The 17,891-nt window shown below is 38.7% G+C and overlaps 1 protein-coding gene across 2 annotated transcripts in view; it reads right to left on the bottom strand.

Moving 5' to 3' along the window:
- Positions 1-212: 212 nt before the first annotated feature.
- FTO (FTO alpha-ketoglutarate dependent dioxygenase) overlaps positions 213-17,891 on the bottom strand; it is a 219,623-nt gene continuing 201,944 nt past the window's right edge. For both annotated transcript variants that reach the window (XM_041400922.1, XM_041400923.1), the window contains one exon: positions 213-1,608. In XM_041400922.1, the coding sequence (XP_041256856.1) occupies positions 1,455-1,608 (154 nt within the window). In that variant the 3' untranslated portion in view covers positions 213-1,454. The remainder of the gene's footprint in view (positions 1,609-17,891) is intronic.

The following is a 17,891-nucleotide window of genomic DNA, read 5'->3' as shown; positions in this document are numbered from 1 at the left end:
CTGAGTGTTTTTTCACCGTAATGATTTTCTGCTTTTTGTGGCAAAGTTGGACACCAGTCCAACCATTTCAGATACGATAGCAATTAACCAAAACAAATTTCTCTATCTAATTCAGGGGCACCCTGTATCATCCTACACATAATTGTTCTTTTTACAGCATGTTACTACAAAACATCACAAACAGCTTAATTTCTCATAGTTTTTGGGTTTATGCTCATAGATCTCACTTGATGCTGAAATTCCCAATATCAGACAATCTAAATCTAGTTTCTCAGGGGACCAAACAGCCCAAATGGAAGGTCTTACTTAGGTCCATCACATCTTTAGGCAATGCACTGGGAAACCTGACCTCAGAATAGGTTTCACAACATGCAGAAACAAAGCAATGATTAGGAACTGAATTCTGAATTCCAGGGAGCCCAGGAGGTACAGATTCACATCAGAAATCTCTCTTAGTAATACTCTAAAGAAAGTCTTGGGATCTGTGTTAGAATGCTCCTACAGAATTCCTCTCCTGAAAAAACGCTCTGAGAAGGAGCCACTGCACAAAGGAATATCTCCAGCATCTCCTGCCCCTTTGTGTTACCGGATTGAGAATCCACAGGTCTGTTCTGAAGATCTCCAGCAGGCTCAGCCCAAGCTGGCCTCTCGTTAGGATGCCCAGATCATGCAGTCTGCTTTGGCACAGGTGTGAGCTACACCTTGGGCTGCTCAAACCTGCCAGGCCAGAGACAGCTCTAGGCACTCATGGAAGCTGAAATTCAGATACCAAGGGAATGTGTCAAAACACTGCAGAGCTGGGCCTGCTCAGCCTCAAGAAGAGATGGCTGAGAGGGGACATTACTGATGTATGTCAGTATCTGCAGGAGGTGTCAGAGGATGGACCAGGCTCTGCTCCTGGTGCCCAGCGATGGGACAGGAGGAAGGGGCAGGAATGATGCCCAGGAAGTTGCACTTGGACACGAGCAAGGAGTTCTTTGCTGTGCAGGGCCCGAGCACTGAACAGCCTGGCCAGAGCCTGTGGAGTCTCCCTCGCTGGGGACATTCCAGAACTGTCCGGACACAGCCCTGTGCCCTGGGCAATTCTACTTGAGCAGAGAGGTTGGACAAGGTGATTCCACTGTGGTCCTTCCAACCTGCCCCATCCTGTGATTCTTTGAAACACAGATATCCCTGGGCTGTAGGGTCAATGGGAATTAGAGTGGAGGAGGAGGGAACTAAGGCTGGTGTTCTGGACTTCAGGTCTTAAAAAACACACGCTTCTCTAAATTTGGGGGCTGGTCCTCTTTATTGTGAGACAGTGACTAAGCTACTGTGTAAAGACTGGTAAAATCTGCATTGACACATAAAATAACATATAATCAAGAAATCATAAAGCTTAAAAGATTTATGATAATGACAAAGCTTCTCCCCAGATGACCAGCATCAATAATTCTAGGCTGGAAGGTCACTTGTTATTCTATCCATTGAACAAGATTTTGTAGATAAGCAATTACTTCTTCTAGATCATATGGCAGAGGCATATTACATTCATCATCATCTGTCCAGAAGGGATGGCATTCTGGTTTCTGGTCTTCTGGCAAGCTCTCTGCTGCGTCTGACTGGCACCTGAAAAGAAAGGTAAGCAGATAAACCACTTAAGTAAAACTGTATCAAGAAACTGAATACTCAGCAAGGATTCATTTGAGCATTAATTTAAAGAGAAAGATGATAAAAAAAAGAAATACGACATCTTCTGACACCGAATGGATTGCACATTTCCAGTGAAGTTGATTTCTGTTGTAGGCTTTGTATTTTCTGTAGGGATTTCTTAAAAAGCCAATCACAGAGAAAACTCAGTTAGTGTTCCTTTATATGGTGAATTATTTTTTCATTATCTCAGCTGTTATTTAAAGTATGTGATTAAATCATTATCAGATTTAAATGTTTGCTGGTTTCCAATGTATTACTAGATTATTGAGAAAGATTAAACTGAATTTACTGCATTAAGGTCAGGGGGGATAGATTAAACAACATTAAAGAAGCCAGACTAGCTTTGTAGATTCTGGAGATTTACAAGTGTATCAACCTGCTTAGCACTGAAAAAGGCAATATAAAAAGAGAAAATTCTATAAAGAAAAATGGAAATGGAGGTTAATAACAACTTCCAATGATGAATGGGTGGGCAAAACTTCAATAAAATTAAATTAAGAGGCTAGTGTATGTTAGTCCCCAGAGAAAATGTTTAAATTACAATGTTTTTTATTAAATGGATTATTCATCAATACTAGTGAAGTCTAATTATAATATTCAAGTGAACTGCAGCCTGCAGAGGAAAGTTTTTATAAGTGGCAACCATCACATCTCAAAGATTAGACTAATACATGCCACATCAAAAACATTGTCACAGTTCAAGGAGGATTTCTCCCCCTCTCTTTTCCCTTCCCCTCAAATAATTTGCACATTGCAGATTAATTAGTTAATATTTGCAGTGGGGAAAAAAAAAAAAAAAAAAAAAAAAGCAGAGAATTACCTTAATTTTGGTACATACTGCAGGTCTACACAGCTCTTTAAAGAGATAACAACCAAATTGCAGAAGTGCACTTTTATCTCTTGTATGACATTTTTTAAAACTTGTCTTCTATAAAACACATAATTTTTGTAAGAACTTTAAAGTTGTTTTAAACATATATGTGTCTTTCACCTCAGTAGAATGAACTCTAAGAATACTGACACACTCAACTTCCTTGTCCACACCACTGACCTTCTGGAAGAGACTGTTGCCAAATGAAAGATGTCTTTTTCTCCTGGGAATTATTAATAGCAGCTTAATCCCCATGAGAAAACATACTTCAGCTTTACACCCACGTTGGTGGGTGGTTAATTGCTGCACCAGCATCCTGGGCACTCAATCCATCGTACATTACACTACAAGGACAGTATTAACACATAGCATTCCAATATATCTTCAGCTCTCCACATCAGCCCCTGATAATAGCATCTGTTAACATGCACTAAGTACTATTATGTAGCACATCACTTCATAAATAATAAGATTAGCCGACCTCAGGGCCCTGGGAAGAGTAATGTGTTTAAATGTTCTCATTATTTATTTAAAACAAGAATTAAAGGAACAGAAGCTACTTGTGACAATCCTCTTAGCATAAATATTAAACTGTTTGCATTGATAAGCTGCACTGTACAGAATAACAGAGGATTTGTTTTGCTGGCTGCTTTATAATAGTTGTTATAGCAAATGCAGTTTAGTGTGTGAGTTCTGAGAGGTACTTAACTGATTGTGCCATCATGTTCTGAAGACATTTTCCAAATTATATAAAGGAACAGGAGAAAATTAATATGCAGGGGAAGTTGAAACTAATTACAGCATAACTCTATAAGGCTTTTAAAAGCTTGCTTTATTTTCTGTCTTGGCACAAAATAATACACTCAGTTTGGTGGGTAGTATAAGACATTCCAGTTTAAGCATTTCCATCTAAAAGTGGATAAATTAACCATATAGTGATTATTGCAGATGACAAATCACAAAGCTCAGCCAGTAAATACTGCAGGCAAGTTATGTGATCTGCAAAACTCAGCTAATAATAATAATAATAATAAACATTTTCTCTCTCCCACATCTATTAACAACAGTTTTCACTGAGAGAAAAGAGATATTAACCTTTAGCTTCCTCAGCATTTCAGAGCCCTCTCTGTACCTTTCATGTCTTTTTTTTTTCCTTGCTCTCTCACACAAACAGATTGACCAGCTTTTCCCTCACATGTGGGTGTTTGTGTTGCTGTAAATGTGATGGCAGTCACAGTGATGCTGTTCCTGGACAACCCAAGAGCCACTACTTGCTACTTTCCCTTTTCTATATTTGCTACCAGCAGAGCCATTGCTGAGAGGTCTCCCCACAGCCAAGCACATGCCTGAACTTCCAGGAGATCATGCAATGGGAGAAGTTTTAGCCATAGCATATTCCATGGGAGGGATTAGAAGAATGGAAGTGTGTCAGGTCCTCAGACTTGCTGTGCCAGTCTGATGACAGAAATGTATCAATGTGCTCTAAAAATACAAAAAACGGAAAGCAGTGCCACAGTACTCGAAGTTCAGTAATCCACGGTGCTTTTGTCCTTCTGCTGGATTGCTACAGCTTTGCTCCATACTAGCAAGAACAGCAGGGAATGATACACTCTTACAATTTGTCAATCATCTATTTTGACCAAAAGTACAACCCCTGTGCTGGATCTGCTGACATCAAAGACAGCTTAAGTTTTGTCAAATTCAAAGCTATGGAGCTGCTTCTAGGCAGTCACTGCTGCACCTGGCAGTTCAATAAGCAATCCACCTGAATAGCTCCCACAATCTGGAACATGGTCAAAAATGTGCTTTCTCACTCAGAATTAGGGTGCAAAAACCAGACCTTTCTAGATGACTATATATCTGATTAAAAAAACTAAAAAAATCTGCAGCAGAAATTGTTCCTACAATGGTCTTTAATTTGTAGCAGTGGAAGAGAGCTGAAGATCTTGCCAAAAGCAGAGCAACTTTTTAAACTGAAGTAGAACAATCAAATGCATCTAAATGATTGCACAGAATTATTTAAAATTCTTTGTGTCTGACGGTTAAAATGAGTTAGCAACAATAACTCCTAATAAATAAAAAGAAACAAAAAAAGGCTGCAAACTTCAAGCTGTGGTGGTAGTGGGAAGCTATGAAGATTTACAATATTGTAGGTTAATGAAAATATTCCATATCAATTAAAAATTTTTATTTGAGTTACTAAAGTCAAAAGGAAAATAGAACTAACCTGTGCATATTATATGTAAAAACTGAGTAAAGAGTGGAAATCACACAAACTCTGAAATACAGAATAGATTCCTTCAATATTTTATCTGCAGCAGAAGAACAGGAAAACTGCCGTGATATATTTCAGAGCAATTGAGCTGCAACACCTTGACACTAATTGTTCAATAACATATTATAGAAAGAATTGTTTGTTTATAGAATGCACAAAACTCCATGGTCCCTACTTTCTTACTAAAACAATCAAGACTTGTGACAGTTTCAATTTAAAAAGCCCATTTTTAGTTACTGTTGAAGAGTATGTTCTCACTACCTCTACCCTCTAAAGTTCTCAGATTTTTCATAACCTTTTTGTCTGGTTTTGACAAATGGACTTTGCTCATTAATATTTACCAATGTTCAACTAAGTGATGACGAGCATTTGTATGACTGTTTGACTATTTGCATAACAGCAGATGATGCTTTCCCTGGAAGGTGGCTGGTATCTCCCTGGGCAGGTGTGCATCCACTGAGACAGACACTTGCCTGGTCATGGTTCCCTGGGCTGCACTGATTTTTGATGATCAGGGTGTCATCTAGATTAGAGGACACTGATCACCATGCTAAAATTAACCAAGCTAGCTAAAGTGTGTGTTAATTATGAGTGTGCAAGCAGTCAATAAAAGGTTAATGCAAAAGTCAAGGGATGAATTTATTTCAGTATTGCATCACTCTACTGACTAAATGACTAACATTATACTTTGTTTTTAATCGATATATTTTACAGTAATGCGTGATTCATTGATTTGAAAAAATGTATTTTTTCTAACAGTTAAGTTTTGCAACTATTAAGCATCAAGTGTCAATATACTTCAAACACACTTTCTTCAGAGCAGATACCTTTTTGTTCCATTGTCAGGAACAGGAATGCATAGAAGGCAAGAGGCAGCCTCAGGTTCTCTCTGATTAATGCAAGTGATTAATGCAAATAAGAATTATGACCTAGGAACCTAAATAAGGTGCTGTGAATTAGTCCCTGGATTCTCTTGCACTGTTTGTCTACTCCACAGGAGCGTAGTCAAATCAGATCAATAGGGGTCCATCAGTGGCTCAGACTGCACAGGCACGTTAAGAGTGAGGAGAGGGTATAAACAGCCCCGTTCCTGAGATGGCACTAATTTAGTTACCTATGCCCAAAGACCAAAGGAGATGACATGGAAATTCATAGGGCAAGATGAGGAAAATGGGTGTGGCTGTTTTCCCCATGCACTGACATGGTCAGAAGGGGAGGATGGCACATTTGCCCTGCGGTGCAAAAGCACACAATCCCGCTTACTCCAGCACTCCTGAAATTTTATGTTTTATGTGGGGATTCAGGCTGGAAAAAAGGTGTTACTGTACTATTATTCAAAACTTCAGGATAACTTTTAAAACATTGGCCCAGGCAAAAAAAAAAAAAAGCATTTGGATCACTTAACTAAGACAAATGCATTCCTGAAACCCAGACTGATACAGTTTAAAATGGCACAGCTCTGCTAACATGGGGGCATGCTGTTCTGAGTAAGAGGAATTTCTTTAGACACCATTTTCCACTCTTAAAACTCACAGTGAGTTTGTATATATGTCTTCAAATATGGGTTATTAATGTTACAACACAGAGCTCTGCTGTGGAACACAAATCCTACTAGTATAGGAACCTGGGACACAGAGATTTGCTTTAGGTTTGCATTTTTTCATACTTGTCCCTCAAACAATTACTCCACATGGAAAATTATTATATAAACAACGTGTAGTTACTCTAAGCTTAGTTGCCAGAGCATATACAAGACAGACAGCACTCCAGCCTGGATCACCTGTATCCAAGGGAAACCAGTCCTATGCTCTTCCAAAGCTTTTTCTGGAGAACTAATCCAGGACATGAGATCTTCACTGTGAGCTGGGGCTTAACTTGTTTATAGTCAAAAAATATTGAAAGCTTCTCATTTCTCTTATTTTAGAAGAAATAGCACATACAGAATCAGTATTTCAGCTGGAACTTCACCAAAAGTGTTTTGAAGGGCATTTGGAAAATGGGCTGACTAATGCTCCATCATGACATAGGGTTAGGATGCAATACTTTCTGATCTCTTTGTTTAAACTCTGTAAAACATAAGGAAGCTAATAACTACAAATCCTTCACTTGGTATTAATTTTTTTAGTTTGCATCCTAAAGACTATTTTCTGAAAAAACAGAGGACAGACACAATATTAATATACCGAAATACCATTTTTGTATGGCTATATCACCAACAAAATTCAAATTTTTCATGCCAAACTGATATTTTGAAAGCTATTGGGTCCAATCCAGACAAAAGATTTTCTTAGATTTTTTTTTAACCAATCAGAAAATTTCCAACTTTGACAGAAAGCGTTTCTTTCAGTTGCTCCCTGCTTGTCCCTCCTGTGACTCTGCACAAGTAAAACCTTCCCAGGTTTACTCTACCTTTTAAGAATAAAAAAAAAAAACAAAACCAATTTAAATCAATATTTGACTTTACAAACTAGATTTTAGAAGTGCTGGTCCCAAATAGGCAGTGAAATGAAGTGGCCAGATGGAAAGAGAGCAGTGCTTCATTCTTTTGGACATCTACTCCCCAGTGCATTCCCAAGAAGTCTGTCCCATTTACAATAAGTCATCGCTGATGTTCTTTCATGTGCTGTAACTACAATGTGCCCAGCCATAAATAATGGCTGAGACCAGGACTGCATTTATAGAAGGGAAAAAAAGAGTTTGTTTCCAGATAAGAAACTTGAAAAGAGAATGCCAGTTTTAGGAAAGGGATAGAGGCAATATCAGTTAAATATTTATCTAAGAGAAAAAAAAAAAAAAGTATCAGCTGCACAAAGACACAAGAACAAATACATTTGCTGGCACATCAGATGATCTCTGCCTGCTTCTTTCAAAAGTTGATAATGGCTCGTGTCACTGGTGCTTTTGGCCCTTACCACAGAACCGTTTACAGTCACTGACTCAAGAGCTTTACGCCTTCAAAATCAACCATGCCATTGGAAATGAGGACGCTGCTGCAATATCCTGAGGCATCACTGGTGACAAAGCAGGATAGCCTGAAAACAGCCAGCCTTGTGTGCACTTTGACAAAGTGAATCTATAGCAGAATCCATCTTTAACACTGGCCCGCAGAGTGCATTTTGCTGTTCCACGGCAAGGCAGGGAAGAGATCAATGAACCTGACACTAAAAGGGGTGAAACAACAGTTGCACCAGTTTGAAAATGTCAGAGTTGCTATTATTACTCAAATAGTAAACCAGGTGAATATGAGAAAAACCCTCCAGATATTGAAATAACAGTAACCAAAGCACTGGTGGAGTCTAAGCAAAAGACTTTTCAAGTGGTGCGCCAATCTGCTTCACATGCATTTGCAGAAATAAATGAAACTCAAAATCATTGAAAAAAAACCATTTTGCTTTGTCTTAACTGTAAAGAACTTAAAGTACTTTCCCCCCACAATATTAATTAAAATCTGTTAAAATGTATGTCAGTATTTCTAAACTATTTAGGTCAGAAACTAAGGAAAAGGATCAAGGTTTGTTTCAGCTACAGAGTGGGGATTGCAAAGCCCGGAAACCTCCAAAACATTCCAGCTCTGGGTGGAAAGAATGAAAGAAAAGAGGAAACAAGAATTTCCTTTCTCCAAGACAGTAATCCCTACTGTGGGGTAATTAATAAACAGAAATCTACCCGACTTGTGATGAGTTTATCAGTGACCTTCCTCACCATGTCCACCAGCTCTCCCCTATAAAGGGCAATACCTAGGAGATGGCCTTGCAGCACTGAGAACAGCCCTGGCATCTATGCATGATGTGAATTTGACTTCCCCAGATACAGCTTTTCCTCTCCTTTGTGTCCAACAGACCCAGAAACTGTCCGTGAGAAAATCAGTGCACCTCCTATTCCCACAGGAGAATGTCTGTGTGGGGCAGCCTCAATTCCATGTTTGTTTGATTTTTTAATTAAGAAACATCACTACTCGCTATAAAGTGTAGGGGGTAGGGAAATCCCCCAGAGAAACACTGAATAAATAACATGGCATTTGCTGAAAGATGAAGTTTAATCCAATTTAACTTATAGGTCTAAAAATTGCTCCCTTTCAGTCCTGTTTTTCAGATGCTTTTGTTTCCTGTTTTTAGAATGATATGTATACAAGGAATGTATCCTGACTGTATGAGAAGCACGTTTATACATATTTATATGCACACCCCTTCACACCAATACTTGCAAAAAATCCCATTAGTCCAGAGGAGACAGCATTTAGGAGGAAATTTTCAGCACCACAGACATAGATTTAGTTACATACTTTTCATGATCAGCAATGGGAAGGGAGTTATTCCCACCGTGTTAAGAATATTTGGCTTTGACTTCAAACAACATACAAATATATCAACCTCAATATAATTTATATACTCTCAGAAGGAACCTAAAATTCTCTAAGCCTTTGCTGAGACATCTGATGTTCCAGTCCCCTCTGTTGCACTGTATGATCGGCTGTTTTATTTCACTTGCAATCCTTGCTTTCCTATGATTTTTTCAGACAAAGAAACAAAATGTCTGCTATATGCTGAGTATAAACACAGCTGACTTGTTTTCCCCAAAGTATCGATTTTATGCACTTTTAAAATAACTATTTTCATTCTGTTTGCATAATCAGCTGGGGCATTGTTCCTCTACATTTGCAGAAACACAGATGGAATTGCTGATTTGGAGCCTTTGGAGAGATTTTATAGTATTCTCCAGAATCTAAGCTTCTATTAAAATAAGGTTTCAAGCACTTCTGGTTGTGAAGATAGCCTGGACAATGTAATTTGATGCATGGTTATCTTGTTGAGTCCACAACCAGACAGACAGACGCAATAGCACCAAGGGAGCTGTGAATTTCCCCCACTTATTTTATTGGGTGTTTACTTGGGGCCAGATGCTCCCCTCTGTTGTGCAGAACAGCGTTAAATGACTGAAAAAGGAGAGGAAAAGGAAATGGAAATAAAAACCAACAAAGAGGAGAAAAGGAAATCCCCACAGCCCACTTCCCAGGGGGCTACAGATGCCCTCCCTTGCCAGTATTAGACTGCTGGAAGATCTGGGGCTGAGCCATGCATATGGCACATTTTGTTTGAAAGACACTGTATTTTCCAAAAGAATGTCATCTGAAAAGTTAATGGTGCATCATTTACTCTTTCACTTTATCTTTTGTACTCTTTTTACGTGAAAGTCATATAGGTAAGAAAAAATATAAACACAGGATCTTCTAAAATGACACAGAAGGAGGATGGCCTTCCCATTTAATGCCACCTCATTTAAAATAAGCAATCCCATTTTCCGAAGAACTTCAGGATCTGGAGGCTCTGCCCTTCTGCAAGAAAGCTAAAACATTCTCCTTGTTGACTGTACGTTTTTCCATAAGGCACCTTTCCACCTTAATAAAAATCAACTGCTGTTTGACAAATCCCTGTTCTGTAAGGAAAGTAAAATCAAAGGAAACATGACTGAATGCAACTAACAGCAAGCACCTTACTTGATCCTTAAATCAGTCTGGAGAGAAAGGGTCTGTATCTTAGCATCAAAGCAATGTAATCCTTCCTGCACCACTCCTGCTGGCTGCAAATAGAACTCACCCCCAAAATCCCCCAACTTCCATCAGGACCAAAGCAAGGGTGACCCACAAGGGGCAGCACTTGGGAGCTGAAAGGAACTACAGATCTCAGACATTTGTAGTAACCACTGTGCAAGGACTCCAGGTATGATTTTACACAGAACAGTCCTTTGTGCATGTATGGTTCACAAGGGAGGGTGACACCAAATGGAGATCCTGCCCCAGAAACCACCTGGATCCTCTCAGATTCCTCCTAAGTTGCATCACTTGCCTGCTTTGCTCCTTTTCAGTGAATTTGCACATTTCAATAGCCAAAACGAAGCTATGATAGATGGATAATAAGCACCAAACAACTCCAAGATTCTCTCAAGACTGAAATTAAAATCTTGTTTATCACTATAACCTGAGGCATAAATACATGTATGTACATACAGACATGTCTCTCTTTATACATATATACACTCACAGACACATATAAGAGGAGCTTATTCCACATCTTCTATCAAGAGCTATGGCCTTAAACTGCTAAGAGGCTTAGGAAACAAAGAAACAAACAAAACTAAAGGTTTATTGTGCTGCAGCACAACATTGTCTTCCCTGTGTTGTGCACCTTGGCCGTAGCCTGCAACCAGAATGTTTATAACATATATTGGAACTCCTACCGTAAGAGCAATGCAATTCTGTGGGCTGAAACACAGTTTCTTTAAGGTCAACATGAGGTGAAATGGACGCAGGAGGGAACAAATAATAAGGAAATGAGAAAACAGATACAAGAAAGGCAGAGAGGCCCAAGAAGAGTTAGGAGTTTAGGAATAAAAAAAGAAAGCCTCATGTAACTAATCACATTTCAACCACTGCAGAATTTCTCCATGGCTGCTGCTTTATTCAGTGATATTTTATGGATAAATCACTATAAAAATATACCACCAAAAAAAAAATTCCAGTGCTGGCAGACAAATAGACTTGATATCCCAGGAAATGCTACACTATGTCCAGCCACAAATAAAAATAATATGGCAACAATATGCTCAACAAGCTGCTTCTCTACAACTGGAGTAAATCTTTCTGTCTACCAAGCAAGACCTCAGAGTTTTTTCTATTACCCTTTGGATTTCAAATAACTGCAAACATTATAAAGAGATTTGAAATATCCTTTTCTACTTTCACTTGTAAATAATTATCATTGCCCAAATACAATGTGAAGAAATGTATTTCTTTACTTACTTTCAAGTTCAGCATCACTGTACTTCAAAATTTTTGAATCAAGGTATCTCTGCAATATTTTTTAAGACCAACTAAAATTCCAGTACAGACTGGATGACGATTTAAAGTTACTAGACTGGAATATGCTTTAGTTTATGGAATATGATTGCATTCAATCAATTTAAACACAAGATAAAGTACATGCATCTGATGCTGGAACTGGAATATGCTTTAGTTTATGGAATATGATTGCATTCAATCAATTTAAACACATGCATCTGATGCTGGCCTACATTCACAGCCATTATTTTCAGATGTACTTACAAAAAGTGAAAGATTCTGATCTATAACATCCTATCAGTGGACTTGAATTCTCTCAGCCCCATGAGCACTTTTTCACCCTAGTGAGCTCCAAAATGCTACTAGCAGGCAAAACCTAAAATGTCTATTGCAACAAATGCATACAGCTCTTCATCTTTCTTCTGCAGTTGAAAGATCTTTCTGACTGCAATATCAACGACTTTAAACCACAGACTAAGACTTCAGACCTTCTGGTGGTGCCAACTCACTTGTTTTATATGCTATGATATATAGTCTTGGCTTTGAGCTTTCTCTATCACTACTGATGCTTTTGATGCTTTGTTCTCTTTTTACTTTAGGATGGAAAATAACAAATAATGCTGAGTTCTCTTCTTACTCTTGAATTCTTCTGATGTCTATCTTCAGAACTCTTCTAACATCCAATTTATGTCATTCTTTTTCTTTCCTATGCTGTGAATTTGAAATGAAAGAAGGTAACATAATATCTATGTAAGATCTATGGGCGACTGAAATGGCCTTCAGAGGAAACTTCAGAGTTATTTGGAAAACTATCTTGCCTCCATAGAAAGTAAAAAATTGCTTCTCAACAGATAATGCAACTACTCCTGAAATTCTTCTTGAAGTTATTGCCACAGGGAACAGTCCAATCATAATAATGTATATGCTGCTAATGCCTTATGAGTAGTTCAGATGGGTTATTTTGTTAGTACTTGCAAGGCACAATTCAAATTCATTTATGTGCTTTCTCTTGACTTATTCTTTACCATGAAATGGCAACAGAACCCAAAGTTTGCTAACAAGAGAGGTTAACATCTGCTCTGCTGATTGACTTGCAAGGCTACTCATGCTATTTTATCATATAATTCCTCCTAAAACACTACATCAGAATTCCAAAGACCTCTTATATTAGTTAATTAAAGACCTGATTCAATCTTCTCTCAGTTCTCAGCAAAATGCACAGTCATACATTTAAATCTCATTTAGTTCAGTGGAACTTTCAAATATATTTTCAGCACAGGCTGAAAAGCTCCACTGTGTAGGGCCTGGGAGGTGATCTCTGCACCACTGCTCAGAGCACAGCCATGCACATATACAGAATTATCTGCAACTTCTCTTAAGGACCAGAGACAGCCATCCTATCCCTACCCCAAGGGCTCCCTCTGCATTTAGTCTCTAGTCCCTGTGCTGCACTGAACATTCTAACTCATGGACAAAAATTCATGGGCATGTTACCTGAATAATGCTGGACTTCAGTAACCTGCCAGAGGAACATCTCAGGGGTTTCTGTCAAGTAACCTACATTAAACTGTGAGGTTCCTATTCTAGGTGGATAATTGTGTAATTTTTTGATGCCAAGGAAACAGAAATCTTTTGTTGTTGGGTGCCATTTACTGTCCATCCCTCCATATTTTGTGCAAATTCATGAAAAATCAAGATATACGCCATGGAAAGTATCCATTTCACTAGTCTCACAAGAGATCTACTGTTTTGTCTTCCTTTGTTTTGTGTCTGCAAAAGAACAGTCATTTAAACTTTGTGAAAAGTGAATGATTTTGGCCTTCTATATGTTTTGTCTAGGAATGTTGTATTTCAGACTCCATTTTTCCTAGTTATAGGTTGCCAGCTGAGCTTCCTTACAATGAACTGCTGATGAAATTTTTTCTCTTTCTGTTACAAGAAACATTGCTTTCCTGAGTATGCAACTGACCTAATATCCCCCCTATGTTGTTTGCTATTTCAAATAATATTGTGATCATATCAATCTACTATGCAATGTGGTCACCTTTTTCTCTGCTGAAATGCTATTTCTTCAGCCTGTCATAATGCCAAGAAATGAATGTAAACGTTAAGGGTTTTGGCAGTAGCTACATAATCCTCCTCTTTTCAGTCCAAACAGCAGGTGTCCCTTTTTCCATTCTTAAGTGCTCCTGAGGAGTTATTAATCTGTAGTTAATATTTTTCAGATATGTGTAGTTCTACATGGAAATTTCACCTTCTCCCCTGCTCACTGAAGTGCCAGTAGGAGTGTCCAGGGAAGTTAATGACATTCCTCAGGAAGATGACAAGCCCATTTCCTTAGACCTTCTATAGACTTTGTCCTTTGCACTTGAGCTTTTCCAGCATTTCACCACAACTGAGCAGGGACGACACTGACAGGCCTGGTAGCTGTTTCTGATAACAGCTATCAGCTTCATCTCCCTTTTCCAAGACATAATGACTTCATCAGGTCCAGTTTACCTAATGCTGTCTTGTCTGCACAGCTGGAACTACCTGGTCTTTTCAGGCCCTTGAGGAATGCTCCATGCACTTCCTCCTTTTTTTTTTGACAGGTGTAAGTCTGTTTAATATACATAGGTTTAATGGAAAAGAGAATTGGCCAAGATACATACACATTAATTAATATTACATTTTATGAAAAAATGAAATATATGAATATATAACTAAGCAGCATGTTTATATCTTCATTTACTTATTTTCTGTAAAGATATCATAGAATCACCAAAAATACAAAGTCACATTGGATCAAAGGACATCATCTTGCTTGTTCAGAATGTCATTACAGAAGAAGCAGGAAAAGCAGCTGTATTACAAGTTGCCTTTCCAGCTCTCACAAACAAACTATTAATGGAGCAAGCCAGTCCTTTATGGTACATTACAGGGCCAAGGTCACCTGGGAAGCCATAAAGCCTCACTGGCTACCCCCAAGACCAACTTGATTAGTCCCAGTAACCTTGTGCCCTTGCCAAGGGACTGATGGAAAAAACACTTTTTCAGGAGGCTCTGACCTGGTGGTCAGAGTCTTTAGAGGCAGTTACACAGAGGAAGTGCCTGAGATTCACCTGCAGCACTAAGCCACTCACTACTGTCTGCTGGAATTACCAGGAGCAGTATAATCACGTTGATAATCACAAGTTCTCTAAACATGAAGACAGTCTAAACTCGGAGTCCATGTCAAGACTTCTGTCAGCTAAAGAGGAGCATAACTTTGGCACAGAAACCAGGGAGGAAGTGTTCTTGGAAATAACCTGTAAACACATGCCAGACACTTTAAAGCACCGTCAGACTAAACTCACGCTTTCAATATGTGGCTAAATTACGAACTCTGTGTGTTTTCCCTGTACTGAATCCTCCCTCATATTCCCACGAGAGCAAGAAGCAGTTTGACTTATTAAAACCTAATTAGCTCACTACAGAAAACAAATTACATATATAATATAAGGATTCAGTAAAAGTTCGTACTTTCAAGTTCACGTGTGTTTATGCAGATGCATGACACACACATTTTAAACAGCTGTGCAAATGACAAGAACTGAAGCCATTTAATCTGGGTTGAGTTTTTAACCCCCCAAAAGGCAAGGACATGTGGACTGTTTAATGCAGTCCCATCAGAGTACAGCATGATCTTGACTTATAAGAAATTTCAATTAGTTATTCATTGCTTTCAGGTACTGTAGCTACTATTGCAATTCCACTTTAATTCCATCTGACTTCAATTGTGTTCAAATTATAGTAAAAAGGAAGAAGACAACAAGCTGTAAATATGAAAAGAGACAGAAAATCATTGAGAATCATGCCTTTATGAATATTTGATGAAAAAAGGTTAGATCTACTGCTGGTAAATTACTAGAAATTATGTCCATCATGTGACTCTGTCAGCAAAGGTTAATACAAATAGGTTTGGATTTAGTTGAGATGACAAGAAGGATTAAAAAAGATTTGTCCTGTCCTTGCTGTAATTAGTTTTTCTCCTATTATTATTGTAACAGAGTTTATTGTTACGATTATGGTAACAGAACTCCCACTCAATGAAATAACTTTGTTTTTCATAATACTGTGCCACTTTTGCAATAAATTTTTCATCTCTCCTAATCTACCTCTTTATTGCTCATTTGCTGAAGTGTAGATACAATCATTAACCCATTTCTTGCTGTATTAACTCTCACTTTGACTGAAGGGGAATTTTGGATGCCTTCCCATGGGCTGCACAAGACTCATGGGCTGCACCCCTGCCCTTCCCCACTGCAGAGCAAGGGAGGAGGTGGTGATAAGGTGGCACATCACACAAGACCCTTTAGACAAAACTGGTGATGACATATGATCTTGTCTGCACTAACAGCTCTTCTGAGCTCGTGGGGATGGACAATGGGAAACCTGGAAGCTGTTACTGTATGTGCTTACACACAAATAAAAAGGAGGAGGTCTTGAAAATCTCACCCTTCCTCTTACATTACAACTGATTCAAAGCACAAGCTGAAGTGCATTGAAAACTTGATATTTTTTATAGAAAGTTTTTCATAAAACTATCAAGCAACTATGCAAAAGAAATCAGAAGCTGAAGCAAAGTTAAGTTTCCTTCCAAGATGCATTGCAAATTTTAGCTTACATTCAAATGTTACATTTGGTCTATTTGCTGTATTTATATAGCTTTAAATACAACATTTTGCTCCTCTGGACTTGGTAGTTTCTTTGTCCTCTTTTCAGTTTGAATATACACTTTTAAGAATCCATGGGTAGCAGAAATTTAATTCACCATTTTCTATCACTGATGAAAATAAAACTTTCTGCGTAATTCTTCTGATAAAAACATGAATTAAAACTCCAGAAGTACACAGTATATTTGAAGGGTACACAGAATTGCTAGAAAGTGTTAAAAGTGGCTAGTAAATGACTAATTGGAATTGGCATGTGAAGCACAGTTGATGGCAAGCAGTCATCCTTTGGCGGTGTCCACTGAGAGTTTCACATACTTCTTCTACACTTAACACCACGTGAAAGAAGGGAATTTAACACATCAGGAAGCTGGCTGGATTATCAGAACATCTGATCAATACCATTGACAACAATTCTGTCTAAAAGCATTGGGGCAATCCTAAGTAAGCCATGGGAAAGGCATTCAGGGCCTTTGCCAATACATTCCCTCTGACCCAGCATTCCCACCTCATCCCCAAGAGGCAGCGGGGCTCCCTTCCCCAAGCTCTCCCACGTAACTGCTTTCCAGCTGCCTGCTTCCATAAAATGCACCCTTCACAGCAGCTCTGACCCAGCTAAAACCAAAACAAATAACAACCCAAAACCCCCACAAGTGCCACTCTAAGCACGAGAAACAGGGATTCAGGTCACACGGATGCCGCCCTGCCGCAGCCGCGCTTCTCCTCGGCTGCAGAGATTGGACTCGTGTAAATCTCAGCAACGTCCTCAGCATCGTGGGACTCAGTGGGATACAAATGGCTTCTTCATGTACCAGCCTTGCTCAGAGAGATCTGAGTTACCTGTGGAGCAACTTTCCCACTCCCTGACATACACCTGGTGGTCCTGAAAGACATCATGACAAATATCCACTCGCCAGATTTAATGCTCTAAAAAGCACCCAGATTTTATTGCTCCAGTTGAAGTTAACTCTCAAAGACAGAAGACAGGGATGCATGTGTCTTGAAATACCTCAGGTAGCATTAGGGAAATGAAGTGCAATGGAAAAAAAACATTAAACTCATAGTATATGCAACATATCCAGTCAGACTGCTGTTCCCATGTACTGGTAATGGCCATCTATCTTTGAAGAAAAAAAAGAAAAAGAAAAAGAAAAAGAAAATGAGAAAAAGAGAAAAAAAGAAGAAAGCTTGCAAGAAAAGAAAAAAAGAAGCATCTCAAAGTAGAAATGTATTACAGGAGTCATGGATCAGTCTATAAACTTTTAAACATGCAGACAGCTATTAAAAAAATTCCAAAAGAAGTACAACAAAGAGAGTCACAGCTATAAGCTAAAATATGCACATAACCCTGGAAAAAGAACTATGTGTCACTGGGCAGGAAAAATGAATTTCTCATGTTATCACTGACTTAATTATGTGTTTAGCCCTGACACCTGTGAGGCAGCCTGTGAGAACAATTCTATGTATCTTTGCAAGGCAATCCATAGAGTGAGGGTTATTTTAAGGATCTGATCCACATTGCAGAAA

The sequence above is a fragment of the Onychostruthus taczanowskii genome, unplaced genomic scaffold, assembly GCF_017590055.1.
Source record: "Onychostruthus taczanowskii isolate IOZ18803 unplaced genomic scaffold, ASM1759005v1 scaffold18, whole genome shotgun sequence".
Lineage (NCBI taxonomy): Eukaryota > Metazoa > Chordata > Aves > Passeriformes > Passeridae > Onychostruthus > Onychostruthus taczanowskii.
This window is presented reverse-complemented; position numbering and strand designations above follow the sequence as displayed.